This window comes from Delphinapterus leucas, chromosome 20 (genome assembly GCF_059928025.1).
Source record: "Delphinapterus leucas isolate spDelLeu-1000000601 "Yukka" chromosome 20, BTC_Dleu_Yukka2, whole genome shotgun sequence".
Classification (NCBI taxonomy): Eukaryota; Metazoa; Chordata; class Mammalia; order Artiodactyla; family Monodontidae; genus Delphinapterus; species Delphinapterus leucas.
In genome coordinates this window covers 47775986-47803815 of record NC_143148.1, presented here as the reverse complement: position 1 = coordinate 47803815, position 27830 = coordinate 47775986, and the positions used below count along the sequence as shown (strand labels likewise).

Here is a 27830-nt window from a genome sequence, read left to right as displayed (position 1 = left end):
GCGGTGGTCCTAAGTAAAGTTTGCATTATCATCTTTAACAAGTGCCTTTGATTTTTTTTTTTAACATTCCACAACCTTACCAACACATGGTGGGTCAATCTTTAATTTCAGCCATTCTATCCAGTGTGCAGTGGTATCTCACTGTGACCTTGATTTGCATTTCCTTAATAACTAATGATTTTTAATGAGCTCTTTTTCTTGTGCTTACTGACAATTTATCCTTTTTTAAAAAATATTCATTTACTTATTTATTTTAGCTGCGCCAGGTTTTAGTTGTGGCACGTGGAATCTTTGTTGCAGCATGCAGGATCTTTTTTTTTTTTTTTTTTTTTTTCAGTTGCGGCATGCGTGTGGGATCTAGTTCCCCGACCAGGGATCAAACCCTGGCCCCCTGCATTAGGAGCTCGGAGTCTTAGCCACTGGACCAGCAGGGAAGTCCCTCATTCATACATTTTGACATAAATGTTGCAATGATTAGAAATGTGTCCTAGAGTAACACATTCTGAACTAAAATCTTCATTAGTCTATTCAGCCATGCATTAAAAAATATTTATTGGGTGTCTACCATGTGCCATGCACTTTTCTAGGTTCTTCAATCAACTGTGATTAAGACAGATAAGATCTTTGCTCTTGTTTGAAGAGTTAATATTTTAGTGGGGAGAGACAAAAAGTAAACTGGAAGCAAACAAGTAAGATGATTTTTGACAGGGTGGGAATGTTCACTTAAGTGTTATCAATTAATAATAAAACATGGAAAAAACCTATATCCCTAACGGGCGGGGAGAAAGGGGACTTAGGTAATTTACGTGATATGAGACTGACGGACTACAATGACATTAAATCGACAAATGACTTTAAAAAATACTTAGCCGTATAAAAAGTCAAATTTAAAATTGTATGTGTACTTTGTTTAGGACTATGTAAAACACCTGTGCTACGATGCATATGTACAGAAATTAGAAGGACCCAGAAGGTAAAGAAAACGCTGGGGGCTTTTTTGGTTTTGTTTTTTGTGGTGGAATTATGGGGGTTTAGGGCGTTTGGTTTCGCTTTCTTTTTTGCTGTCTTACACGTTATCTCGTTCGTTAACAGCAGAAACTGGCATCATATAGTTTTCTCCTAGGACTTTGCTTTGCGCAAGGCTTTACAGCTCAGAAACTTAACACATTTATTATGAGAAGTGGCAGACGTAAAAATAAAATTTAGGTTACTTCAGAGTGATGTAAGGCAAAGAAGTGAGGTCTACGAGTTTCACCCCATTGAACTTACGGATTTCCAGGCACGATGAGGTGGCTCCCGGGGAAGTCCGCAGAAAAACCGGGTATGGGCACGACGAGAGGAAGCGGGGCACGACGAATGGAAGCGAAGCCCGATATTAGGCCCTGCGTGGCGCCGCGCGGACGGTGACGTCTCGCCCCGGACGGAAACTGACGTCACCTTCGCGCATCGCCGCTTCCGGTCCGAGTGAATGTGGTTCTTGCGCCTGCAGAGTTCAGGGCTGGTGCTGCTGTGCGTGCGGTTGTGTTTTTCGCCAGTCGGCCTTCCTCCTCCGGGACCATGGCCACCGATTCGTGGGCCCTGGCAGTGGACAAGCAGGAAGCGGCTGTCAAGTCGGTCAGTGGCTTCAGCTCCAGGCGGGGCGAGCGTACTGGAGGGCCCAAGCCGACCCTGCTTGGAGTCCAGGGAGCTCCCTGGGTTGGGCAGGCCGTGGCCCACACACCCCTAAAGGTTTGCTGGGAGGAATCTCTTAGCCTTGATTTGCGGCTAAGGCAGAAGAGACCAGTATGGAGGCTTTTCCTTTGATCTGGGCCAGTTAAAGACTTTTATCCTGTGGCAAATCTGTCCGTGCTATGTATGCTGTCTTTTCTGCACTGCACCTCCTCAGTGGGGATTGTAAGAAAAGGCGCAATGCTGATTCTCTTTTTCATCTGGTTTCTGAGTGATTGTCTGCTACTCTTATTTTACCGTTTTTTAGATGCGTGCTTAACATGGTTGGCGGTTTGTAGCAATTTGCAGAATAACAGATTCAGGTTTATATTTAGTGTTTCAATCTACTGCAAACGGGGGGAGGCACTACAAACTGTTTCATCTGTGTTTAAAGAGACATTTAATTTCATATACTGGTTCTTTGATTAATGAAGATCCATTCAGTGGGAAGTTAACTATAGTGTAAACTGTGACTCCCCGTTCTTATCTCTAAGTTACCTTTGTTTGGTGGTAATGGACCATTGATTTTAAGAATATAGGGTTTTTTTGTAGTCAGAAGTCTTTCCCCCCACCCCCCTTCAGTGCGGCATGAGGAATCTTAGTTCCCCTACTAGGGATCGAACCTGTACCCCCTGCAGTGGAAGCGTGGAGTCTTAACCACTGGACCGCGAGGGAAGTCCCATGTAGTCTGACGTCTTATGTAACCTTTTAATGCCTAAATTACATTTCTTCTCCGGTCACCCTTTATTGCCTTGGGAGGATTGTCAGTTTCTCAGCAGATTGTTGAAATGGGCTAAATCCAGGGAAGTTTAGGAAGAAGCTTTACAATCTAGTTAGGAAGCCTAGAATGTGGGAGGTGCTGTGAAAATGGTAAGAATAATGTGAGAAATGAACTTTGAATGGGGAGAGGATGTTTATGAGTAGGAAATTCCTCATGAAGAAGTTTATATTTGTGCTGGATATTAGAAAATAATCATTTAAGATAGAGATGAAGGTGAACAGCATTTTAGAATAGAATGCAGAGAAGTGCTGGACTTGCCTAGAGAACAGGAATCAGAACTCATTTTTGCTGCAGCTTAAGGTTGTCGGGTTGTAGTAGGAGCAGTACTGAAAATATCGTAGGAGTGTACTTTGGCCCTTAACAAAGAACTTGAAGATGAAAGGCTTTATTTGGCTTGTTTGGGGTTTTTTGTTTGTTTGTTTGGGGGTTTTTAAGAAGGATACTGACAAGATTAGATCTGAGAGCTAGCAAGATTTATTGGACTGCAGAGAACAGGATATATTAGGAGTGATGTCTAAAGGAAAGGAGATCAATGTGGAAGTTACTCTCATAGCCCAGAGATAGGGGGCCTATGTTGAATGATGAAAGTAAAGATGAGGGGATGGATTCAAGAGATAATTGTGGAGGTGTGAAGATTTAAAAAAGAGAAGAGAAGGGAGATAAAGGCAAAGATTACTGTTTTCAACCTGGATCCCACAAGGTGATATTAATATAGTGCTAATAACAGGATTAGGGGAGTGGGAGGAACAGCAGATTTGATACGTAGGGTGATGAGTTCATGTTTGGCTGTTCTGAATTTGAGGTAAGGAGGACAACTTGGTAAGTACCCGTGTTGGGAATCACCGAGAGGTGTCCAGGTTCAATGATTTCGTGGGAGAACTCATAGGACTCAGCATGTGATTGTACTCACAGCTGTGATTTATTACAATGGAAAGCAAAATTAGCAAAAGGAAAAGGCCCCTGTTGCAAAGTCCGGAGGAAACCAGGCACAAGCTTCTAAGAACCTTCTCCCAGAGGAGTCACAAGCTCCACTTAATTCCTGCTTAATTCCTCTAGCCACAGATTGTAACAACACATATGAAGTGTTGTCAGAGAAGCTCGTTGGAGACTCAGTGCTCAGGGTTTTTATTAGGGGTCTATCACATCGTCATTCTTTGCCTAGCAGGTACCAAAATTCCAGACCCCTGGAAGGAAACCAGGTGTTATCATAAACCACATGTTTTTAGAAAGATAGTTACTGAACCCCTCAGCGGTTCTGGGAATGGTGGGAACTCTCTCCAAATCCAAGTTTCCAGGTGTCAGCCAGGGGCCAACTTTGCAAGCTGGCTTTCCTAAGGATAGCAGTCAGACCTGCTGTGTTAACTCTTTTCTATACAGTGCCCATCAAGCATTTGCAAATGTGGCACTGGAGTTCAGGAGGAATCAGGTCAGAAGTATAAAATTGACAGCCACAAATAAATCAAAAAGTATTATAAAGGATATGATTCTGTACTCTAGAATTTAAATCTAGTATTTAGCATCAGATATTCCCTAAAAGACAGTTACTGAGAATTGGTTTCAAATCTTTTTTAACCTACAACCCTAATCTAGCTGTGTTCTTATGAATAACACAAATATAGACCTAAAGATACTTGGTATCTGGTTTCAACCACTCTGCTTATTGGGTGGCTGATATAAGTAAATGTTTTAAAATGTTGCTTCCTGGGAATTCCCTGGCGGTCCAGTGGTTGGGACTCCGCACTTCAGCTGCAGGGGGCACAGGTTTGATCCCTGGTTGGGGAACTAAGATCCCACATGCCGTGCAGCACGGCCAAAAAAATAAAATAAAAATTAAAAATAAGTAAATAAACATTGCTTTCTAACAGTTGGGTAAGACCCTCCCCCCTTTTTTGTTTTACCATTTAGACTTGTGTACATGAGCTTAATAAATGTAGTTAACCATTGAACAACTTGGGGGTTATGAGCCCCCAACCCTCCCTGCAGTTGAAAATCCCCAAATAACTAACATTGTCCATCCGTATATGTGGTTCCACATCTCTGGATTCAACCAACCATGGGTTGAGTAATACTGTAGCATTTATCCTTGAATAAGTGAACCCTTGAAGTTCAAACCTGTGTTTAACTGTCAATTGTGTAATTCATGGTATTTGGTTATCAGGTGTCTCTACTCTTAAGTGTTTCCTTTTATTCCCATTCAGATGAGTAATTTGCAGATCAAGGAAGAGAAAGTCAAACCAGATACCAATGGTGAGTCACTAGTAACTACAAGCTACATGTGCACTTCTGCTTTGCACTCATAGGTGCGATGTGGAAAGGAGCTTTCATTTAGCACGTTTGGCAAATGTCAGCGCTGGATTTGAGAACCAGTAAATTCGGTTTCATTAATGATGGAGATAGATTAGTTTTCCACATTTTAGCTTCTGACTCCTTAAAATCAAGAATCACTATTGGATTGTACAGTCACTGTTCACTTGATAATGTTTCCTTAAGTTTTTTTTAATTTAATTTTTTGGAAGGTTAATCTGGGTTCAAAATTCAGAAAGTATAAGTAAGTGAAAGGCCTCCTTCCCATCCTGGACCACCATTTACCCAGATCCCACTCCCCACCTATATTACTTTGCTAGGGCTCCCACAACAAAGTATCACAAACTAGGTGGTTTAACAACAGAAATTTATTGTCTCAGATCTGGAGGCCAGAAATGTGAGATCAAGGTGTCAGCTGGTTTAGTTCCTCCTAAAGGCTGTGAGGAAGAATCTATTCCATGTCTCTTCCTAGCTTCTGATGGTTTGCTGGCTATCTTTGGCATTCCTTGGCTTATAGGCATTTCTTCCATCATCACCCCAGTCCCTGCCTTCATGGTATTGTGCATGTCTACATCCAGAATTTCCCTTTTTAATAAGAACATTGGTCATACAGGATTAGGGCCCATCTTAACAACCTCATCTTAACTAATTACATCTGCAGTGAACCCATCTCAAAAGGAGATCACATTCTGAGATACTGGGGGGTTAGGACTTGATCATACGAATTTTGGGGGGGACACAGTTCAACCCATATACCACCCTATGCCATAAGTAACCACTGTTATTGGATTTTTAATATTCTTCCAAAGTTTCTTTTTTTTTAATTTAAGTATAGTTGATTTACAATGTTGTGTTCATGTCTGCTGGACAGCAAAGTGATTCAGTTATACATACATACACATTCTTTTTTTATATATTCTTTTCCATTATGGTTTATCATAGGATATTGAATATAGTTCTCTGTGCTATACAGTAGGACCTTGTTGTTTATCCATTCTATGTATAATAGCTTACATCTGCTAACCTCAACCTCCCACTCCATCCTTCCCCCAACCCCCTCCCCCTTGGCAACCACCAGTCTGTTCCCTATGTCTGTGACTCTGTTTCTGTTTCATAGATAGGTTCATTTGTGTCGTATTTTAGATTCCACATATAAGTGATCTCATATGGTATTTGTCTTTCTCTTTCTGACTTACTTCACTTAGTATGATAATCTCAGTTGCACTTGCAATGTTTCTTTATGCAAAACAAATACAGATTTTTCTCCCTCTCTCCCTCTCTCTCTCTCTCACCAAAAGATGGCAGAGTACACACAGTGTACTTACTTTTTTTCATTCAACAACATACCTTGGCAAGCTTTCCTTACCAGTAAATGGAGTTTCCTCACTCAGTTTTGTAACTGCGTAGTATTACATTGTGTTGATAGACCATAATTTATTTAACCAGTCATCTTTTGATAGATACTTGGGTTGGTCACATTCTTTGGGTGTTATAAAGTGTTTCATGGAATAACCATGAACTTAATTCTTTTTACATGTATGCAAATACGCTTGTAGGATAAATTCCCCCAAAATGGATATCCATGGTCAAAGGCATATGCACTTGAACTTTTTATCAGTATTTTTCAAGGTACCCTCCATAAGTATTATACCAATTTATATTTCTATCAGTAAAGCATGAAAGTGTTTCCCTATAGCCCCACCACAGAATTTTTAGTCAAAAACTTGAAATTTTGCTAATCTGACAGGTAAAACATGGTGGATCAGTGTAATACATTTTGTATTTCATTAATAAGGCTGAATATTTTCATAAGTATAAAGGAATTTATTTCCTTTTCTACCGAGCTTTTTGTCTTTTTTCTAAATATGAAGAACTTCATATTTTAAGATTGTGATAGAAGTTGCTAATACTTCAGCCAGTTTTGTCTCTTGACTTTTTTCTTGTGTATTTTTGCTCTGCAAACTTTTTTTTTTAAATTATTTATTTGGCCGCGCCGGGTCTTAGTTTCGGCATGCAGGATCTTCGTTGCAGCACGCGGGATCTTTAGTTGCTGCATTCGGGACATAGTTCCCTGACCAGGGATGGAACCTGGGCCCCCTGCATTGGGAGCATGGAATCTTAACCACTGGACCACCAGGGAAGTCCCTCTGCAAACATTTTTATATAGTCAAACGTATCAGTCTTTCACATTATTATTTCTGGAATTTGAGTCAGTTTTCATAGCCCAGTCTTTGATCCTTTTGGAATTTTTCCTGGTGTGGATTGTGAGGTATGGATCCAAAGTGTTTTCTCTAGTGTGTTTCACCTTTTTAATGTCAAGATGGCTACAGATTTGTTTCAGTGCCGCTTTTGTAATAGTCCATTCTTCCTCTCTAATTTGAGATCCACCTGTATCATATACCAAATTCTGCATTTTCTCATCTATCCTATCAAGCTTATTTTGCATATTCATGTACCAGGATCATATTCCTGATTGCTGGAGCATTATGACATGCTTTAATGTCTGTGACTGCTGGTCCCCATTCACTGATTTTTTTTTTTTTTTTCTTTTGGTTGTGCCACACAGCATGTGGGATTTTAGGTCCCCGACCAGGGATCAAACCCATGCCCCCTGCAGTGGAAGCGCAGAGTCTTAACCACTGGACTGCCAGGAAAGTCCCCATTGATCTTTTTTTAGAGTGTTCCTGGCTATTCTTATTTTCCATACGTATTCTGTTATAGTCAACTTGACTAGTTCTAAGAAGACAAAGAATCTTTTAGTATTTCCCCTAGGACCATGTTACATTTATAACTTAACATCTATATGCTATTGAGTCTTTTTATAAAACCTATGATTAAGTCTTTCCATTTTTTTCACATCCCTTTTTGTGTCCTTTAGGAATGTTTTAATGACTGTAGCATATGTGATGTCCCCTCTTTCATTTCTATTACTGGCGGTATGTGTTTGTTCTTTTTTGATGAGTCTGCCTAGAGACTTACCAGGTTTTTTTATCTTTTCAAAGAGCTAGGCTTCGGCAATGTTAATTTTCTTGAATATTTGTCTTTTATTTCATCGATTTCTACTCTGTATTTTTTTCCTTCTACTTACTTTGGGTTTACTTTCCTCTTCTTTTTTATCATATACTTCAAATAGTTTCAGTTTCCCTTTTGATTTCTTTTTTGGCCCATGGATAATTTAGAAGTGTGTTGTTTGATTTCCAGATACTTGGGGGGTTTCTAGATATCTTATTAATTTCTAATTTAACTCCATTTTGATCAGAAACCATTAAATATGATTCTGCGGTTATTGGGTATAGTGTCCTCTAAATGTCAATTAGGCCACCGTTGTTGATAGTGTTAACTCAGATCTTCTATGTCTTAACTGTTTTTTGTTGTTTGCTTTTTGGTCTAGTTCTTCCAGTTGTTGAAAGAGAAGTGTTAAAATTTCCAACGACAATTGTGGAATAGTCTTATTTCTCCCTTTAATTTTGTCAGTTTTGGCCTCCTGTGTTTTGCAGATCTGTTGCCAGGTACATTCACATTTATGTCTTCCTGATGAATGGACCTCTTATTAGAAATATCCTCCTTTATCTCTGGTGGTGATTTTGGTCTTAAAATCTGCATTACCTGAGCCACTCCAGCTTTCGTATGCTTACTGGTTGCGTGATGTATCTCTTTCCATCCACTGACTTTCAACTTATTTGTGTTATTATATTTAAAGTGTGTCTCTTGTAGGAGTATAATCTGTAAAAATTTTGAATCACTATGTTGTACACCTGAAACTAATACAATATGGTAAATTAACTATACCTCAATTTTAAAAAATTAAAAAATAAAGTGTGGGGCTTCCCTGGTGGCGCAGTGGTTGAGAGTCTGCCTGCCGATGCAGGGGACACGGGTTCGTGCCCCAGTCCGGGAAGATCCCACATGCTGTGGAGTGGCTAGGCCCGTGAGCCATGGCCGCTGAGCCTGCATGTCCGGAGCCTGTGCTCCGCAACAGGAGAGGCCACAACAGTGAGAGGCCCACGTACCACAAAAAAATAAAAAAATAAATAAAAATAAAGTGTGCCTCTTGTAGACAGCTGACAGTTGGATCTTGCTTTTTTAGCCATTCTAATAATCTCTGTCTTTTAACTGGAGTATTTTATCCATTTGCATTTAATGTAATTATTGATGTGGTTGGGTTTAGGTTAGCTATTTTACTGTTTGTTTGTCCCTTTATATTTTGTTTCTCTGGCTCTTTTCCTGCTTTCTTTTGGGTTAATTGAATATCTTAGAGTTCCATTTTAATTTATTTATGAGCTTTTTAGCTTTATCTCTTTGCATTAGTTTATGAGTGTTTTAAAGTTTTCTTCATATAAGTCTCACATATTTTTTGTTAATTTTATTTCTAGGTGCAATATTTTATCTTTTTAGTTGCTATTATAAAGAGGATCTTTTCAATAATATCTCTATTTATAAAAGCTACTGTTTTCTATTTATTTATTTTGTACCTAGCTCTTTTATTTTTTACTGAGATATCTTATTTTGTAGTCATTTTTAAGTTGATTCTCTTAGTCCTGCAAGTTTAAAATCTTTTTTTTTTTTTGGCGGTACGCGGGCCTCTCACTGCTGTGGCCTCTCCCGTTGCGGAGCACAGGCTCCAGATGCGCAGGCTTAGCGGCCATGGCTCACGGGCCCAGCCGCTCTGTGGCATGTGGGATCTTCCCAGACTGGGGCACGAACCTGTGTCCCCTGCATCGGCAGGCGGACTCTCAACCACTGCGCCACCAGGGAAGCCCCTACAATCTTTTGTAATCTAAAAAAAGTGATCGTTTTACCTCTTTTAATTTTTAATACCTTTATTTTCTTTCTCATGTCTAATTGTGTCTGCTAACATAATGCTATATTTTAAATATAGTTATAATAATGCTATATTTTAAATAAGTAAGTCAGAGGTGACATATCTGATCACTCTGAAGTCAGCCAGCATTTCTAGAAATTTGAAATTTTCTTATGCACTAAACTTCCTAGGAATAAAAATCCATTAAACGTATAGAAATGCCAACTATTTAAATTTTGATCACTTAAATAAGGTTTGATATTTATATTGTCCCACCTTTTGAGTGGATTTTTTTTTAAATAAATTTATTTATATATATTTTTGGCTGTGTTGGGTCTTGGTTGCTGTGCATGGCCTTTCTCTAGTTGCGGCGAGTGGGGGCTACTCTTCGTTGCATTGTGCGTGCTTCTCATTGTGGTGGCTCATCTTGTGCAGCACAGGCTCTAGGCGCGCAGGCTTCAATAGTTGTGGCTCGTAGGCTGTAGAGCGCAGGCTCAGTAGTTGTGGCGCACCGCTTTAATTGCTTTGCCACATGTGTGATCTTCCTGGACCGGGGCTTGAACCCGTGTCCCCTGCATTGGCAGGCAGATTTTTAACCACTGCACCACCAGGGAGGTCCCCTTTTGAGTAGATTTGATACTTGCCTTTCTGATTATGATAACTCTTTTCTTGTGTAGGTGTTATCAAAACTAATGCCACTGCAGAGAAAACAGATGAAGAAGAGAAAGGTAACTAATCTTTGAAACCCTGTAGCAAGAGACATAGTATCACCTAGGACGTGCCTCTCTGGAGCCAGAGGCATTCTGAGTTATAAGATCAAGGAGATGAGGGGAATCAGCCAAGGAAATTGAAAACAGTGAGATAGAAGGAGAACCAAAAGAGAGTGGTATCCCGGAAACCAAAAGAAGGAAGTGTTTCAAAAGTAGGGAGTCATATATAGGTAATAAGTTGGTTAAGAGAACTAAAAATTGTTCAGTTGATTTAGAGTGTAGCGTCATTGGTGAGCTTGACAAGGGCTGTTGAGGTCAGGTGGGGAGGTTAAATTAAAAAAACCTCTTCAGTGAAGAGAAAGTGAAGACATAAGTATAGACAGCCCTGTCAGGGAATGTTCCATAAAAGGGAGCAGAGAACTGGGACAGTAACTGGATGGGGATGTGGGATAAAGGAGGAAGCACATTTATGATGAGAGGTGTTACAATGTGTGTACATGCTGGTGCGAATGATCCATCAGAGGGAGAAACTGATCATGCAAGAGAGAAGGTCACTGCTGGGAGAAATATCCTTGTCTGAAAGACGGAATGGGACCCATTGTATAAGTAGAGGGGCTAGCCTCAGGAGCATGGCGGTCCATCCACAGTTACAGCAGGGAAGGTGGAAAGGACGCTCACAAACGCAAGTGGGTGTGTGGGTTGTCACGGCAGCGCTTGGAGGTGCTTCTGATTACGTTCACTTCTCAGGGAAGTGAGTAGCAGGGTCATTAGATGAGTGAGAATGTGGAGAGGTTAGAAGTTGAAGAGAGAAGAAGAGTGAATAAGTGGCGTATAGAAACATAAAGTCTTGCTGGGTAGCTCAGCCCACTTGAGTCTAGCAGTCAGGAGTTTAAAGTGAGACCTTTTGGTGTGATTATGTTTTTCTCCTACCTTGCTGGGCCATTCAGGTGTGGGTGCAGACATGGGGAGAGAGGTTTCACAAGGGTGGGGTTTGCCCACTGAGTATGAGGAAGATCTACTGGTTGTTTCCTACAGAGGACAGAGCCGCCCAGTCCTTACTCAACAAGCTGATCAGAAGCAACCTTGTCGATAACACCAACCAAGTGGAAGTCCTGCAGCGAGATCCAAACTCCCCACTCTACTCGGTGAAGTCCTTCGAGGAGCTTCGGCTGTGAGTATCCGTTCCTTTGAACAACTGTTCCCTGCTAGTCCCTCCTTTATAAGACTTAGCATATCAGGGATCTTGTGGGAATTTTACTTTCTACTTTTATTTTTTTTTAAATCTTAGTATATTTACTTTCTTTGACTAGTTAATAATTCACATGATTCAAAAGTTTAAAAGTATGGAAAAGTGATGGTCTCCCTCCACCCTTGTCTCTTGGCTACCCAGTTCTTCTCTTTAGGGATTTTTAAATGCCACAAATTTATTCATCATAGCTGAAAGTCTTTTTTCTTTTATGCTCTTAGAACTTTCAATAAAATATTGGCTGACAGGTGATTTCTGGATGTCAGGAACATTTCTTATTAGGTAAGCCCTTTTGTTAGACTGTAGGGTTTACAGTGTTAAGAACAGTTTATCTGCTTTTATAAAATGTGTCCAAGAAGCCTGTGCAGGATTCCCAGTAACTGCAGTGGAAATCAGCCTTCAGTGTTGCAGAATTTTTTTAAAAATCCAGAACCCAGAATTAAGCCTTATGTGTGCACATTTCTGCACTGTGGTGAGAATGACTTCTAACATGTCCTTGTTTTAAAGGCAGAGAATTATGTAATGTTATGCCAAGTTTTTCGTTTCCTTCAGTAAGTTAGTAAAGAGGTATTTAGGGTTGTTGGTTTATGTACATGACACTGTGCTGGGTGTTATGAGTAACACAAGACATAGCTACCCTTCTTGCTGCCTGCCAGGACTCAAATCATAGACAGAAAATAGCTAGTGAATAAGAAAGTGGTGGAATGAATGGATTCTTTGCCTTTGTTCAGCAAAATCTATCATATGCCCACTGTAGGCAAATAGGGGCCACATTTCTGCCAACTATTGCCACCACTTGAGAGTAAGAGACACTTTAAATAAGAGAGCTAACTAGAACCAAATCAAGTTGTTAATGCAGCAATAGCTAAGAGCAAGGTTTTTAAAGTGTGGCCTTTTTTTTTGAATATTTTCAGGACATTATACTTTTCTATGTGTATTTTCTCTGTCAAAGGCTTTTTTCAGCAAATCTGTCATCTCTGCTTCCATTCATAAATTCTGTCCGAGCAGCTAGATGTGCTCTGACAGCTTGCTTTTCCAAGTATCAGTGGTCTTTTTAAATTCCTTTCATTTAAAGGACTGGAGTTCTCAGGTCAACCAGTGATGAACTGTCCTCTTTGAAAAGGCAAGTTCTTTCCGATTTAATTGTTAGTAGCCAAAGGAAACAAAGAATAAAACCTAGGTCACCTAATATACTTGGTCTATTTTTTACTGAAAAGATCTGCAAAATAAAAGAAAAATAATGAGCCACTGAAAGTTCTTGGATCACTTGAGTCCTCTTTCAGTAGTGACTTTGTTTCCTTGGCAACCAAATCAGAATCTGCTAAACTTCACAACCTTTTCTTCCAAATGGATGTTACTCTTCAAAGTTCTTTGTGTCTGAGAACCACCATATGCCAGAAGAATTGCCTTTTAGAGAGCCTGTTAAACTCTAAGGAAGGCTTAGAGAACACTCTTGACTTGGTTTGACTTTACTTTAAAAACAATGTGGTGGGATTTTTGTTAAACACCCTGTCAATTTAGAGGTAGCAGAGAGCTTATTATAAATGTACTACAAAAGCAGCTTTATTTGATATTTGTTGTGTGGCTACTTATGTAAGAAGTTGGTGCTTTTCTAGTTTTGATTTTGACTAGACAAAATAAGTAAATCTAATCACTCGTAAAGTTCAGTATGATTACTGAACTCCCTTTACCTATTTACTAGAAACTGGCTGAATCAATTTTCTTACCTCTCAATTGTCCCGAGTTCTTGCACAGCTGGCTTTGGAAGGCCCATGGAACACAAAATGACTGTGGTTCAGTGGAGCATCTGCACTGAGAAATGAAAACTGAAATGTCATTCCCTAAAGGGACTTCTGTATCTTAGCAGCATAGTAAGCAGTGTTTATTTTTAGATATGTCTTTTATAATTTATTTTATACTATGAATTAATAAGTACCATTCTTCCAGTATCCTGGGAATGTTTGTCATCCAAGGCCAACCAAATTTGTGGGTCTCCTGAAAGATGAATTTCTCCAAGAAAGGAAACTAGCCCGGATTTTATAAATTGCGTAGTAGTTTCAGATTAAGATTTAGTAGGGAAAGATTTTGGTTTTGTTTTGTTTTAGTTAGTATTTTTTAAGGCATAGGGAAATATGTCTGACAGGAAGTATCATTCTTTGCTAGATATAGGGAAAAATAAAATTCTAGGCTTTTAAAACAATTTCAACAACTAGGAATCCATCTTTCTCTCCCTGGCCTCCTAGGAAACCACAGCTTCTGCAGGGAGTCTATGCCATGGGGTTCAATCGACCATCCAAGATACAAGAGAATGCGTTACCCATGATGCTTGCTGAGCCGTAAGTATATGGACCCTGGCACACCTCTTCAGAACTGGGTTAAACGTCTTCCACCAAAAGCTGTAGTGTTCCTGAGCACAAGATGGGCCATTGAGAGCAACGTGCTTCTTCAGGGGAATAGCTTAGACAGGTGCAGAGAGAGTCAGATGCAATTCAATACAGTTTCTGCCTTTTCCACTTAATAAAAACTGATAGAAAAAGTTAGTGCTGTTATTCTATGCAGTTTAAAAAACTGTTTTGTTGTTGTCGTTGCTATTGTTTTTTAATAATTTAAAAATTTTTGAGACCTGCGAAAAATATCAGGAGCAATACCAGGAACATCTCCGTAACCCCATCCTGCCAAGAAATAAAGCTGCCATTAATGTAGTCGGCAGTTGTAGCTCCCATGTAACTCCCTCCATTCACAGCCCCCTCCCCTCCCCTCCCCTCCCCTCCCCCTCCCCTCCTTCCCCTCCCCTCCCCTCCCCTCCCCTCCCCCTCCCCTCCTTCCCCTCCCCTCCCCTCCCCTCCCCCTCCCCCTCCCCCTCCCCTCCCCCTCCCCTCCCCCTCCCCTCCCCCTCCCCTCCCTCCCCCTCCCCCTCCCCTCCCTCCCCCTCCCCCTCCCCTCCCCCTCCCCCTCCCTCCCCCTCCCCCTCCCCCTCCCTCCCCCTCCCCCTCCCTCCCCCTCCCCCTCCCCTCCCTCCCCCTCCCCCTCCCCTCCCCTCCCCTCCCTCCCCTCCCCCTCCCCTCCCCCTCCCAAGTGAGCATCACTGATATGGGTCATTATTCTCTCGTTTCTTTTTTTTTTTTTTTTGCGGTACGCGGGCCTCTCACCGTTGTGGCCTCTCCCGTTGCAGAGCACAGGCTCCGGACGCACAGGCTCAGTGGCCATGGCTTACGGGCCTAACCGCTCTGCGGCATGTGGGATCTTCCCGGACCGGGGCATGAACCCGCACCCCTGCATAGGCGGGCGGACTCTCAACCACTGCGCCACCAGGGAAGCCTTCTCTCATGTTTTTTTATCCTTTTACTACGTAGTTTGCTTTCATTGTTTGGGTTTTTTTGGCCACGCTGCGTGGCTTGTGGGATCTTAGTTCCCTGACCAGGGATTGAACCCGGGCCCTGGCCCTCGGTAGTGAAAGCGCCGAGTCCTAACCACTGGACTGCCAGGGAATTCCAAGTTTGCATATTTTTAAACGTTACATAAATGGTATCATACTTAGGTAGCAACTTTTTTCATTCAACTGTATTATTTGTTTGTTTGTTTATATTTTGGCTGCACTACACAGCATGTGGGATTTTAGTTCCCCGACCAGGGATCAAACCTGTGCCCCCTGCAGTGGAAGCTCAGAGTATTAACCACTGGACCACCAGAGAAGTCCCTCTTTTTTAATGATAAAAATGCCACCTAGGACTTCCCTGGTGGCTTAGTGGTTAAGAATCCGCCTGCCAATGCAGGGGACACGGGTTCGAGCCCTGGTCTGGGAAGATCCCACATGCCGTGGAGCAACTAAGCCCGTGCGCCACAACTACTCAGCCTGAGCTCTAGAGCCCATGAGCCACAACTACTGAGTCCGCGTGCCACGACTACTGAAGCCCACACGCCTAGATCCCGTGCTGCGCAACAAGAGACGCCACTGCAATGAGAAGCCCATGCACCACAACAAAGAGTAGCCCCTGCTCACCGCAACTAGAGAAAGCCCACACGCAGCAACAAAGACCCAACGCAACCAAAAATAAATAAATTAAAAAAAAAAATGCCACCTATTCCCATGACATTGGGTTACCTGAAGTGAAATGTGAAAGTTCCTTCTAAAGCATCTGACTTGTTCTCTTAAATTTTCCATAAAGATGAGAAAAGGGAGCACATAGTAGGAGCCAAGTCCTGAAGACACATTATGGCTCAGGGATTTGTCTGGGCACAGATGTTACTCTGCAGTCTTAATTTCCATAGGCCCCTTGGGGTATAAAACTGGGGCACTCTAGCTGTGCTAGAGTCTAGAATGAGGATTTCTTAGTGTGAGCCCATCTAAAATAATCATTTCACTTAATATTTAAGCAGTTTTTTTTTAACATCATATAAAAAGTTTATCATTGTACTCAGTGCAGAAAACCTGGATAATAGAAGCATGAAGGGGGAAAATCCCTATTCCTACCACCCAGAAAGAACATTTGGACACTTGGTTGTTTTTTGTTTTTAATAAATTTGTTTATTTATTTTTGGCTGTATTGGGTCTTCGTTGCTGTGCACAGGCTTTCTCTAGTTGCAGCGAGTGGGGGCTACTCTTTGTTGTGGTGCACAGCCTTCTCATTGCCATGGCTTCTCTTGTTGCGGAGCATGGGCTCTAGAACGCAGGCTCAGTAGTTGTGGCACACTGGCTTAATTGCACCGCGGCATGTGGGATCTTCCCAGACCAGGACTCGAACCGGTGTCCCCTGCATTGGCAGGCAGATTCTTAACCACTACGCCACCAGGGAAGTCCCGACACTTGACTGTTATTAACCAATATTATTTTCATCTCTGTTCTTCCTTCATCCAGCCCACAGAACCTGATTGCCCAGTCTCAGTCTGGTACTGGTAAAACAGCTGCCTTCGTCCTGGCCATGCTCAGCCGAGTGGAACCAGCAGAGAGATACCCCCAGGTGAGGGGGTGGAATCCTGGGGGCCCTGGCTTGCTCGTCCTGGGAATGGCTGCGCTATCTGGGGGGGTTTGTCTAACAAGGGTGCCCCTGGTACAGTCTGAATGCGTCTGATGCCTCAGACTGTTGCTCAGGCAAAGCCCAATGGTGCACCAGGCCCTTACCTGGGTAGAATTGATTCGGAAGCAGCAGCCTTAAACAGTGGCTTCTGAAGGCATCTGCCAAGCCAGGGCTCCCTATTGAAGGCTTCTGTCTACAGCTGAAATGTGGGCCTGGCTGACAAGGATGTGGTTTCCTACACTGTTCAAGTGGTAATGACATTGGTGTACTTGTTGCTTTAGAGCCTGTTGTCTGTTACTACAAGGCTCTCCTAAACTGATCTATGATCTGCCCGTTAGTGTCTGTGCCTCTCCCCAACATATGAGCTGGCGCTTCAGACAGGAAAAGTGATTGAGCAGATGGGCAGATTTCATCCAGAACTAAAGCTTGCTTATGCTGTTCGAGGCAATAAATGTGAGTATAAAGGGGCAAGACCTAGGCCGTGAGTTGGGGTGGGTGGTTGGGTATATGAATTTTGAAGATGAGGTGATGAGATTCAACTTTCTAGTTCAGTCTGACCTTGGAGCCCAGTGTTGCCTTTAGCAAATCACTTAAATACTTGCTGATTTGTTAAAAATTCTCTCCACTCCTAAAATAAGATTTTTAGTTGTTAAAAAAAAAATCCCTGCATGAGTCATGGGGTTCTTCCAGTGTGGAGTATTTCACTGAGGAGCCAGGGTTTGAATTCAGCACCCAGAGTTCTGGAAGCTGCTTACGAGGGAGGGATGAGCACTGAAGATGGTAGGTTGGGTCAGTTCCCTTTCTTTAAAAGCAAAGCACACCTTTAGTAAGAGTAATCTAAGAGCACGTACAGTTCACTTGCTCTTACCAAATCAGAAATCCTTCCACCACTTCTTTTTTCATGTGTTCTGTAGAATGTAGAAAATATGGGTTAAGATGGGAGGAGGGGCAGGTAGAAAATGGGTAATGGAGAAGTTATCAGAATATATAAAACTACAAATCAATTAGAAAAAAGTAAGCATTCCAATAGGAAAATGGACGAGAGAGGCCCGGTTGAACAGACGCTTCGCAAAAGAAGGAATTCAGATGGCCAGTAAACGTGAAAAGATGATAAGCTTCATTAGTCATCAGGGAAACGTCAACTGAAACCACTGTATGCCTCTCAGATGGTAGAAATGAGGAAGTCTGGCAAAGCAAGTGTTGACCAAGATGGAGAAGAACTGGAAGGCTCACGTGCTCCAGTGGGGAGTATACATTGGCACACTGACGTCCAGAAGCAGTGGGCATTACCTAGAAAAATGGAAGAGAGACATCCCTTCAACCCAGCAGTTTATAATCGCCTAGAGCAGCGGTTCTTAAACTTTTTGCTCTCTTACACTCTTAAACATTATTGAGGACCCCAAGTACTTACTTTGGAAGAATATGAAGAAAATCTAGCCTTTCTTATAATTTTAGATATTGTTTTTTTGGATGCCATACCAAAACTTATTAACAAGTGGTAATTACTTAAAAGTTAGTTGCCATGTGATATCTGAAATCATATTAATGAATTCTTCGTACTGTTACATTAAAATTCCTTGGTCTCCCTTGCACTTTGAATGCATCTTTTGCCCAACTGTGGTTTTCTAACATCATATCTTGGTCATTTGGAAAATACTGTTTTATTGAGTTATGCTGATCTTCCAAATGTTGACATATTTCATAATATAAAATTTTAAATAGCATTTAAAATGCATTAATATCACCGCCAACCCAGAGGAGTTTATACATGGAGAAACTCTCAAACCTACAGCAGCACATAGAAGTGTTCCAAAATTCTAATTTTCTCTTAAGCTGAAACATTATCATGACAACAAATAACAGTCAGTTGTTTTCATTTAAGTGATAGGCTCTCTGTTCATTTTCAAGAAAGTGTATATCAAATTCCCTACTTGATTTTCTTTCTTCTTCTTTTTTTTTTTGGCCGCACTGTGCGGCTTGTGGGACTTTAGTTCCCCGACCAGGGGTCAAATTTGGGCCCTCGGCAGTGAGAGCACGGAGTCCTAACCAGTGGACCGCCAGGGAATTCCTCGTTTGATTTTCTGTAGTTTGTCTGTCATTCAACAAACAAAAACGGCTAGTACAGTTACCATACAAATAATCACACAAGGGCTTTTCCTGGAGGAAACCATCATGTTTCAGCATGCAGAAAGAGTACTTTAACCAGAAATTATTAGTATTTTTGTGTGTGTTTGATGTCTTACACTGATAGGTGCAGCTAAGTGTACTGTACCAGAATCTTGAGACAACATGGATCTTCTCTAGATTGTTATATAATAACAGGGGACTTCACTGTGTGAAGGATTAGTATATTAACTATTTAATGTATCATTTTTTTTAAAGTTCAGTTTAGACTGATGGGCAGTGGACAGTGAGAACCACAAGGTATTGAAGAGTTCATTTAAAACTTTTCCAGTGGAGTTAATGAATTCCTGACTGAAGTCCCTTTCTCCTCGAACTTTAAATTTTTTTTGAAAATAGGTGACATTCACATGTTTCAAAATTGAAAAGGATATATGGTAGAAACTTTTCTTTTCCCATACCCTTCAAACACCTGGTTCTGCCTGCCTAAAGGCACCCAGTACTAACCCGTTCCTCACATGTCCTACCAGAGATAGTCTGTGTGGCTACAGGCAAGTGATAATGTGATAACGTGTAGGGACTTCCCTGACAGTCCAGTGGTTAAGACTCAGCGCTTCCATTGCAGGGGGCACGGGTTCAATCCCTGGTCGGGGAACTAAGATCCTGCATCCCTCATGGCACGGCAATAGAGATAGATGAGATAGATAGATAGAACACTCACACACGCATGTACATATATTACATGTATTCTTTTTTGCCCCTATTGGTATACAAATTGCTCTGCAACCTCTTTTTCACATTTAATCATGTATTTTGGAGATTGTTCCACATCAGTTCCTAAACGGTTTTATACTTTTGTTGGTGTCATCCATTCGGTGCGTCATATTTTGCTTAGTTATGTTTTAACGAATGCATATCCTTGCATATATGTTATTTCACACATATTCATGTACATACAGGATGGATTCGTAATAGTGGAAGCACTGGTCAAAGGCTACATGCATTAGTAATTTTGATAGATGGTTATATCAGTTTCAACTCCCACCAGTAATGTGTTTTTTTCAATCAAAGAGAATTTGTATTTAGGAGAACTGTCTACACAATTAGAATATCTAACAAAGCAAAAAATCACTGGGCCAGGATGCTAGGACTCAAAACTACCAATTTATAAGGAAATCAATGAACCATGAGTGAAGGGATGGTATAAAAAGAATAAGTGTTATGCTAAAGAGAAAGAATTGGGTGATGGGGAATTACAGGAGAAAGTAGAAAAAGGGAAACTAACACTCATGGACGGTTGACTGTGTAGGATTTAATCCTGACCACAGTGCAGTGAGATGGGTGTCATTATGCCCATTTTATAGTAGAAGAACACAAAACTTTTGGGTAACACCCCTGTGGTTTGAAATCTGGAATTAACTTGTTCTAGCTCTGGAAGGATGGGCAAGGAGGCTTTCATTTTGAAAGCGGGTTTAGTCATGGAAGTACCCACAGAACACATCTTGTCTCCACAGTGGAAAGAGGTCAGAAGATCAGTGAGCACATTGTCATTGGCACCCCTGGGACCGTTCTGGACTGGTGCTCCAAGCTCAAGTTCATTGACCCCAAGAAGATCAAGGTGTTTGTTCTGGATGAGGCTGACGTGATGATAGCTACTCAGGGCCACCAAGATCAGAGCATCCGCATCCAGAGGTAGGAACTCATGAGCCAGGAGGAACTTCTCGGCCTCCTGATCTGCAGCATCATCTCCTTTTACTTCACCCTCCTCTTCTCGCCCCTGCCAGGTTCTTTACTCTGCAGCTTTCAGAGGCATTTGTTTGGTGGGCCATTTCCATGTCACACTGACCATACCCCCAGCCTGGGTTGAGGAAGGAGACTTAGGGACTCTACCACCAGCCGTCCCTGCTCCACGTCTGCTCCTCCCTCCTCCCTGCAGTGCTCCTCCCTGCTTTGCCACCTTCCTGGGGACGCAGGTCATCCAAGCCTGGGGAGGCTGTGCTTCTGTTCCTTCCAGTGAAACACTCGGTCGGGGTCATGTCGAACACCTGGGCCTTCCCTTGCAGGATGCTTCCCAGGAACTGCCAGATGCTGCTTTTCTCTGCCACCTTCGAAGACTCTGTCTGGAAATTTGCCCAGAAAGTGGTCCCAGACCCAAACATCATCAAACTGAAGCGCGAGGAGGAGACACTGGACACCATCAAGCAGTATTACGTCCTGTGCAATAGCAGAGATGAGAAGTTCCAGGCCTTGTGTAATATCTACGGGGCCATCACCATTGCTCAAGCCATGATCTTCTGCCATGTGAGTAGCAGCGGCAGCAGGAGGAGGCCTGGGGGGAGGAGCTTCACTGGAGGGTGTGGCCCTGCGCCCTCCCTCTCAGCCAGCTCCACTTCGTGCTGGGGGACCAGGTTCCTTCCCTGTGGCTGGAAAGGAAGTGGTTTGTGAAGATGTAAAAAACAATTTCTTCTTAGTATCCTGAGGCATATATATAGTCTAAGCATAGAGTCTCCTGAACTTTATATCATTTGTAGGTGATACATTAGAAAACCCAAGTAAATCAACGATATTTGGAAGAAAAATAAGAAACTAAACAGGACGGTTGGTTAGAAAATTACTAGAAAATAAGTAGTTTACCAGTGTCAAACACAAACACTTAGAAAATGGAAGGATAGACCCCAGAAAATGGAAGGTAGACCCCATTTATTATTTATTTATTTTTATATATATATATATATTTATTTATTTATTTATTTTTGCGGTACGCGGGCCTCTCACTGTTGTGGCCTCTCCCGTTGCGGAGCACAGGCTCCGGACGCGCAGGCTCAGCGGCCATGGCTCACGGGCCCAGCCGCTCCGCGGCATGTGGGATCTTCCCGGACCGGGGCACGAACCCATGTCCCCTGCATCGGCAGGCGGACTCTCAACCACTGCGCCACCAGGGAAGCCCAGACCCCATTTATAATAGCCAAAATAATTTTTCAGGAATAGTTAAGATCACTGAAGAAAACATCAAAATTCTGTTAAGTGATGTAAGAATAAGAGAACTCTTACTCTATTAGTGGAATACTTGTAGATTAAAAAAAATTTTTTTTTACAGTGGCATTGTTTTCCCAAACTCAAATTGAAACTTTCAAACCTACAGAAAAGATGAAAAAAAATACAAAATGAGCACTTTCATGCCCTTCACCTATTGTCAACATTTGCTTTATCCATAAGCTTTTGTGTGGGGGATATCTGTACTTTTCCCTAAATTTTTTTTTTTTTTTTTTTTTGGCTGCGTTGGGTCTTCGTTGCTGCACGCTGGCTTTCTCTAGTTGTGGCAAGTGGGGGTACTCTTCATTTTGGTGCGCAGGCTTCTTATTGCAGTGGCTTCTCTTGTTGCAGAGCACAGGCTCTCGGTGCATGGGCTCAGTAGTTGCGGCACGTGGGCTCAGTAGTTGTGGCACGTGGGCTTTAGAGCGCAGGCTCAGTAGTTGTGGCACACGGGCTTAGTTGCTCTGCAGCATGTGGGATCTTCCTGGACCAGGGCTCGAACCCATGTCCCCTGCATTGGCAGGCAGATTCTTTTTTTTTATTTAATAAAATACTTTCAGTCATTTTGCTTTGGGATATATATCTAATGCCATATATGGTAGAAAACTGCAGTATAGATCCTTTTGATTCACTGTTTTATTCCAGACATAATGTAACTCAGTATATTTAGAAAGTACGTGTGTATATAAATACTTATTATAAAAAAAAACCTTTTGTAAACATGTTATTCCTCTACTGAAATGTAACTTGATAGAAGCCATGCCACCTTAATTAAATTATCAGGTGATTTGCACCATATAGCACTAATGATTTTCCATCAAAGAAATTACTTATTTCTCATTTTGTGAAAGTATCAATTAATAAAGCACCTGACAGTTTTAAACAGTAAGAATTAGAAATTCAATATAAACAAATCTTGCCTAATGTAATTATTTTAAATTTGTTGTGTCCCTTTCTAGGGTAAGGGTTTTTGCTCATTTTATTATTATTATTTTTTCAACATCTTTATTGGAGTATAATTGCTTTACAATGGTGTGTTAGTTTCTGGCAGGTGGATTCTTAACCACTGCGCCACCAGGGAAGTCCCTTGCTGAATCATTTTAAAGTCAGTTGTAGATATCAGGACATTTCCCACCTAAATGCTTCCTAAGGATGAGATGTGCTCCTGCACGAGCACAGGACCATTGTCACACCTTTCACAGCGATGCAGCGAGTGTCCTCTCTGTAGTCCATCATATGCCACTTTCCCCATGTGTACCAAAATGGCCTTTATTGCTTTTGGCTGCTGCTGTTAAACCTAAGAGCCAATCAGAGAATGTCTGTTGCATTTAGTCTCAAGTCTTGAGACTCCCTTAATCTATAACAGTTTCTCTACCTTTCATGACATGGACATCTTGAAGAGTCCAGGCTAGGGACTTCCCTGGCAGTCCAGTGGTTGAGACTTTGCCTTCCAGTGTAGGGGGTGCCGGTTCGATCCCTGGTCAGGGAGCTGGGATCCGACATGCCTTGGGTCCAAGGGGCCAGGGCATGGAACAGAAGCAATGTTGTAACGGGTTCAATCGAGACTTTGGAAATGGTCCACATCAAAAAATCTTAAAAATAAAAAAATTTTAAAAAAAGAGTTCAGACTAGTAAGTAGTCTTCAGAATGTCTCTGATTTCCCCCCTCCTTGTGATTATATTAAGGTTAAATATTTTTCTAAGATTAGCACCCAGGTGACATGGTTACTTCTTTATACCACAGCACGTTAACAATTTTAAGGCACAAAATGCTTAACTGCTAAGTTTTAGTAGTCTTCCAGATCAAAAATATTCTCTTAAGGTACTTATATTTCTGAGATGTTTTCTTCCTTCCAGACCCGCAAAACAGCTAGTTGGCTGGCAGCAGAGCTTTCAAAAGAAGGCCACCAGGTGGCTCTGCTGAGTGGTGAAATGGTGGTGGAGCAGAGGGCTGCAGTGATTGAGCGCTTCCGAGAGGGCAAAGAGAAGGTTCTGGTCACCACCAACGTGTGTGCCCGCGGTGAGCAGAGATTGTGTCCTGGTCTGCAGGCTCGGGGTAGCGGGAGAGATCCTCGTCTGCGGGACACTCCGGTGGTTTGCGGGAGATCCTGTTTTCTAGAAGAGCCTGTTTGTATTCCCTCAGCAGAGGAGAACTTTCACAGAAGCCAGGAGTCCTGACTTGGTGGCTTAGAACGGCACCTGCTCTTCTTGGGGCCCCCAGTGAGGCTTTAGCTGCTTCTCCAGATACTGGTATCCAGCAGAGGCTCTCTGGAGCCTGATGGCTGATTGCATAATTTAGTCAGCACCTGCCACAGTTCTGTTTTCTCCCTCTGGGTTCTGCTACCTGCCCCTTTGTCTGAATCCCAGAGCTGGCCCATCCCAGACTGTTCCTTCCACCTGAGGTGTGTGTAGGCCTGACTGTGGACGACAGTGATTTCTGTCTCCCACCCTTACTCCTCTCCAACTCTCCTTCATGCAGGTATCGATGTGGAACAGGTGTCTGTCGTCATCAACTTTGACCTTCCCGTGGACAAGGATGGGAACCCGGACAACGAGACCTACCTGCACCGGATCGGGCGCACCGGCCGCTTTGGCAAGAGGGGCCTGGCCGTGAACATGGTGGACAGCAAGCACAGCATGAACATCCTGAACAGAATCCAGGAGCATTTCAGTGAGTCCCTGGGAGTGTCCCCTGCTGGGCCCTTACCTTACAGGGGCAAGTCCAGGGCGGGAGGGGAGGGTGACGGGTAGGTTTTCCTGTGGCCCCGAGAGAGGCCTTTGTCTCTGTCCCATTCCCCTCCTTCCCTACAATGTGGAAGGTCTCAAAGAGCACACCTGGAGAACTCAGGGCTCAGGGACTTGAATGACAGTCCCCCCGGCCAGGCTGAGGGGCCTGGGGCTCTGGCTGTGCTGTCCGTGTCCCTTGCTCAGTCACTGAAAGCCTTTGGGGTTCAGTGAAGGATCTCTGTGGCCAGAGGCACAGCACGTTCCTAGGTAGCAGAGACCTGTGCTTCCTCCCTCCCTGCTGTGCTGTCCCTTGCCTGAGTGTGTGTCTCTGTAACCCCATGTTTGTCTCTCTTTGAATTCTCTTTTCTTTCCCCCAGATAAGAAAATAGAAAGACTGGACACAGATGACTTGGACGAGATTGAGAAAATAGCCAACTGAGAAGCTGCTGCAGTCACTGGTGCCACCCTTGGTGCTCCCCCTGCACGGGACACTAGTGCTTTCATGGCACAGGCCTCAACAGTCAACACAAAGATGAAGGCACGAGTAGAGAGAAACTACCTACCTCATTTTAAATTACGTTTGGACTTGACAAAAATTGTGCAAATGATGGGGGAAGGTAGAAGAAAAAATTTGCATTTTGGAAAATTTAGTCCTTTTCCTCCCATCCCTTTTCAAAGCCACGGTTTCCTCCATCTTTATAATAACGTGCTCACTATTGGTAATCGCTGGCCCCAGGATCCCCTGCCTGTTTTCTGGCTAGGGGTGTTGAGACCAGCCTCTAGCCGCTGAAGAAATGATAGAGGTATAGGCAGAGGACAGGAAAGGCCTGGGCAACTCAGCCGTGTGAGCTCCTGTGCGTGGGTGGAGCGTGCGGGCAGCAGCAGAGAGGCCTGAGAGCAGCACCCCCATCCCTGACTGGGACTTGTCATGAATGTCTCTTGCCCTTGGCCACCTTCCTTCTCCTCAAATCCAGAGATGTCCCAGCTGATCCCTTTTACCTCTGTTTTCTGTGTAGAGTGTATCCTTCTCTCTCCCTGTGTGAGCATCTTGGCTACTTTGTAAACCTCAGATTTAGGGAGAACCACGGAAGTCAGTGAATCTTCAGAGGGAATGCTCTGGCAAGAGTGGATGATCTAGGGCTGCCTTCTCCTCCCGCAGTTCTGTCTGCTCAGGTACCTGGTGTCACAGCAGCCAGGGGACACCGGGTGGTTTTCTGACACATGCCTGGCCAAGTGAGTTGATTCTCACCCATGGATGTCACACTGTGCCTGGAGTCGAGCAGCAGAGTTTGGAAAGGAAGTTATGACCAAGTGAAAACTCTGATTATGCTGTTCATCCGTAACGTAGATGAACTTTAATTCATACATTGTCTGTATGAATAAGGATGGATAAATTAGAGCTATACCCATCATTCATTATGTTAAGAAATTTAAAAATAATTATGAAATGCTTTACTAATCACGATTTGTTTTTACTTGTATTTTTCTGCTTATTAGACTAATATATGCTCATTAAAAAATGTGTGTGTGTATATATATATAAAGTATAAGTGCTCATCCCCACCTCTCTGGGATCACCATTGCTAGCAGCTTGGTGAACATTCAGTATATTGCCTTCTGTTTGCATATATCAACCCACTTTTCTCTTACAAAAATGTGAACATTCTACTCACGCTTTTGTGCAACCTGCCTTTTCACTTACCCGTGTATCTTGGACATGTGACAGGGATGTGCCTCACTCTCAACAAGCATCATTCCAGCGTGTAGCTGCCCCAGCATTACATCATGGCTCCTAGTGATAGGCACATGGGGGCTTCCACTGTGTTGCTGCCCACGGTGAAAATACCAGTCCCGCTCCTCTCTGAGCCCAGCTGAGACTCACTCAGGATGTATACCTGGAAGTAGAGTTGTTGGGTCAGAGTGGGGACCCTTAACATTTTAACACATTGTTAATATAGCCTGCTGAAAAGTTTTTACCAATTTATGTTATTGCAGTGATAACAAAGATACCTATTATGTGCTTACCAACTCCCTCTATTATCAATTTTTAAAACTGCCAGTCTGAGTAGTAAAAATAGATTATATAACTGCTTCATTTTTTTAAATTTAGTGATGTTTGGCAAATTTTCAGTTTATTGGTATTTGACTTTTCTGTTTTGGTGTGTTGCCCATTCCTATCTCACCATTTTGCTACTGGCTTGTTAGTCTTCATTGAATTTTAGCCACCTTTCTATTTTAGGGAAATTAGACTGTCTTGAGTGGTGGACGTTTTCCTTTTTGTCTTTACAAAATCATTTTTTCTTAATACTGCACAAAAGTTTAATATTAGTCAGAATGGCCATCATTAAAAAGTCTATAAACAATAAATGTTAGGGCTTCCCTGCTGACACAGTGGTTGAGAGTCCGCCTGCTGATGCAGGGGACACGGGTTCGTGCCCCTGTCTGGGAAGATCCCACATGCCGTGGAGCGGCTGGGCCCGTGAGCCATGGCTGCTGAGCCTGTGTGTCTGGAGCCTGTGGTCCGCAACGGGAGAGGCCACAGCAGTGAGAGGCCCGCGTACCGAAAAAAAACCCAAAAAACAATAAATGCTGGAGAGGGTGTGGAGAAAAGGGAACCCTCTTGCACTGTTGGTGGGAATGTAAACTGATACAGCCACTATGGAGAACAGTATGGAGGTTCCTTAAAAAAACTAAAAAAAAGAACTACCATACGACCCAGCAATCGCATTATTGGGCATATGCCCGGAGAAAACCATAATTCAAAGAGTCATGTACCACAATGTTCACTGCAGCACTATTTACAATAGGCAGGACACGAAAGCAACCTAAGTGTCCATCGACAGATGAATGGATAAAGAAGATGTGGCACATATATACAATGGAATATTACTCAGCCATAAAAAGAAACGAAATTGAGTTATTTGCAGTGAGGTGGATGGACCTAGAGTCTGTCATACTGAGTGAAGTCAGAAAGAGAAAAACAAATACCATATGCTAACATATATATGGAATCTAAACAAAAAAAAATTGATTCTGAAGAACCTAGCGGCAGGACAGGAATAAAGACGCAGACGTAGAGAATGGACTTGAGGACACGGGGAGGGAGAACGGTAAGCTGGGACGAAATGAGAGAGTGGCATGGACATACATACATTACCAAATGTAAAACAGCTAGTGGGAAGCAGCCGCATAGCTCAGGGAGATCAGCTCGATGCTATGTGACCACCTATAGGAGTGGGATAGGGAGGGTGGGAGGGAGACGCAAGAGGGAGGAGATATGGGGATATATGCATATGTATAGCTGATTCACTTTGTTATACAGCAGAAACTAACCATTGTAAAGCAATTAGACTCCAATAAAGATGTTAAACAAAAACAAAAAATTT

At 42.6% G+C, this 27830-nt stretch overlaps 2 protein-coding genes and 1 long non-coding RNA gene across 12 annotated transcripts in view; 1 reads left to right on the top strand and 2 right to left on the bottom strand.

The window, feature by feature from the left end:
- The window catches only part of LOC111179531 (uncharacterized), a 14889-nt gene extending 1619 nt beyond the window's left edge, over positions 1-13270 (bottom strand). Inside the window, exon 1 of the long non-coding RNA XR_002645944.3 lies at positions 1270-13270. This is a non-coding gene — a long non-coding RNA (uncharacterized LOC111179531). The remainder of the gene's footprint in view (positions 1-1269) is intronic.
- On the top strand, positions 1452-27830 carry LOC111171248 (ATP-dependent RNA helicase DDX19A). Of its 4 annotated transcripts, none has more exons than XM_089902432.1 (12): positions 1463-1614; positions 4687-4735; positions 10271-10321; positions 11339-11474; positions 13793-13885; positions 16405-16507; positions 16903-17017; positions 20200-20377; positions 20749-20986; positions 23575-23737; positions 24197-24388; positions 24822-27830. In XM_089902432.1, exons 1-12 carry the CDS (start codon positions 1558-1560, stop codon positions 24881-24883), a joined length of 1437 nt encoding a protein of 478 aa, XP_089758558.1. In that variant the 5' UTR covers positions 1463-1557; the 3' UTR covers positions 24884-27830. The 4 variants fall into 4 exon arrangements, with proteins under 4 accessions (XP_089758561.1, XP_089758558.1, XP_089758559.1 ...); XM_089902433.1 differs by lacking the exon at positions 1463-1614 and adding an exon at positions 1705-1728; XM_089902435.1 differs by lacking the exon at positions 4687-4735 and having other exon boundaries at positions 1452-1614.
- The window catches only part of ST3GAL2 (ST3 beta-galactoside alpha-2,3-sialyltransferase 2), a 65222-nt gene continuing 54337 nt past the window's right edge, over positions 16946-27830 (bottom strand). For 5 of the 7 annotated variants that reach the window (XM_089902440.1, XM_089902438.1, XM_089902437.1 and 2 more), the window contains one exon: positions 16946-17854. In XM_089902440.1, coding sequence (XP_089758566.1) covers positions 17558-17854 — 297 coding nt within the window. In that variant the 3' untranslated portion in view covers positions 16946-17557. Of the gene's footprint in view, positions 17855-20996; positions 21109-26146; positions 26340-27830 lie in introns of those variants that run through there. The other 2 variants (XR_016390883.1, XR_016390882.1) reach the window with 2 other exon arrangements.

Coding starts and splice junctions, on each gene's coding strand:
- LOC111171248 (XM_089902432.1), top strand. CDS start 1,558: ATGGCCACCGATTCGTGGGCCCTGGCAGTGGACAAGCAGGAAGCGGCT. Junction 13,886..16,404: donor CCCATGATGCTTGCTGAGCC/GTAAGTATATGG, acceptor TCCTTCATCCAG/CCCACAGAACCTGATTGCCC. Junction 20,987..23,574: donor AAGCCATGATCTTCTGCCAT/GTGAGTAGCAGC, acceptor TCTTCCTTCCAG/ACCCGCAAAACAGCTAGTTG.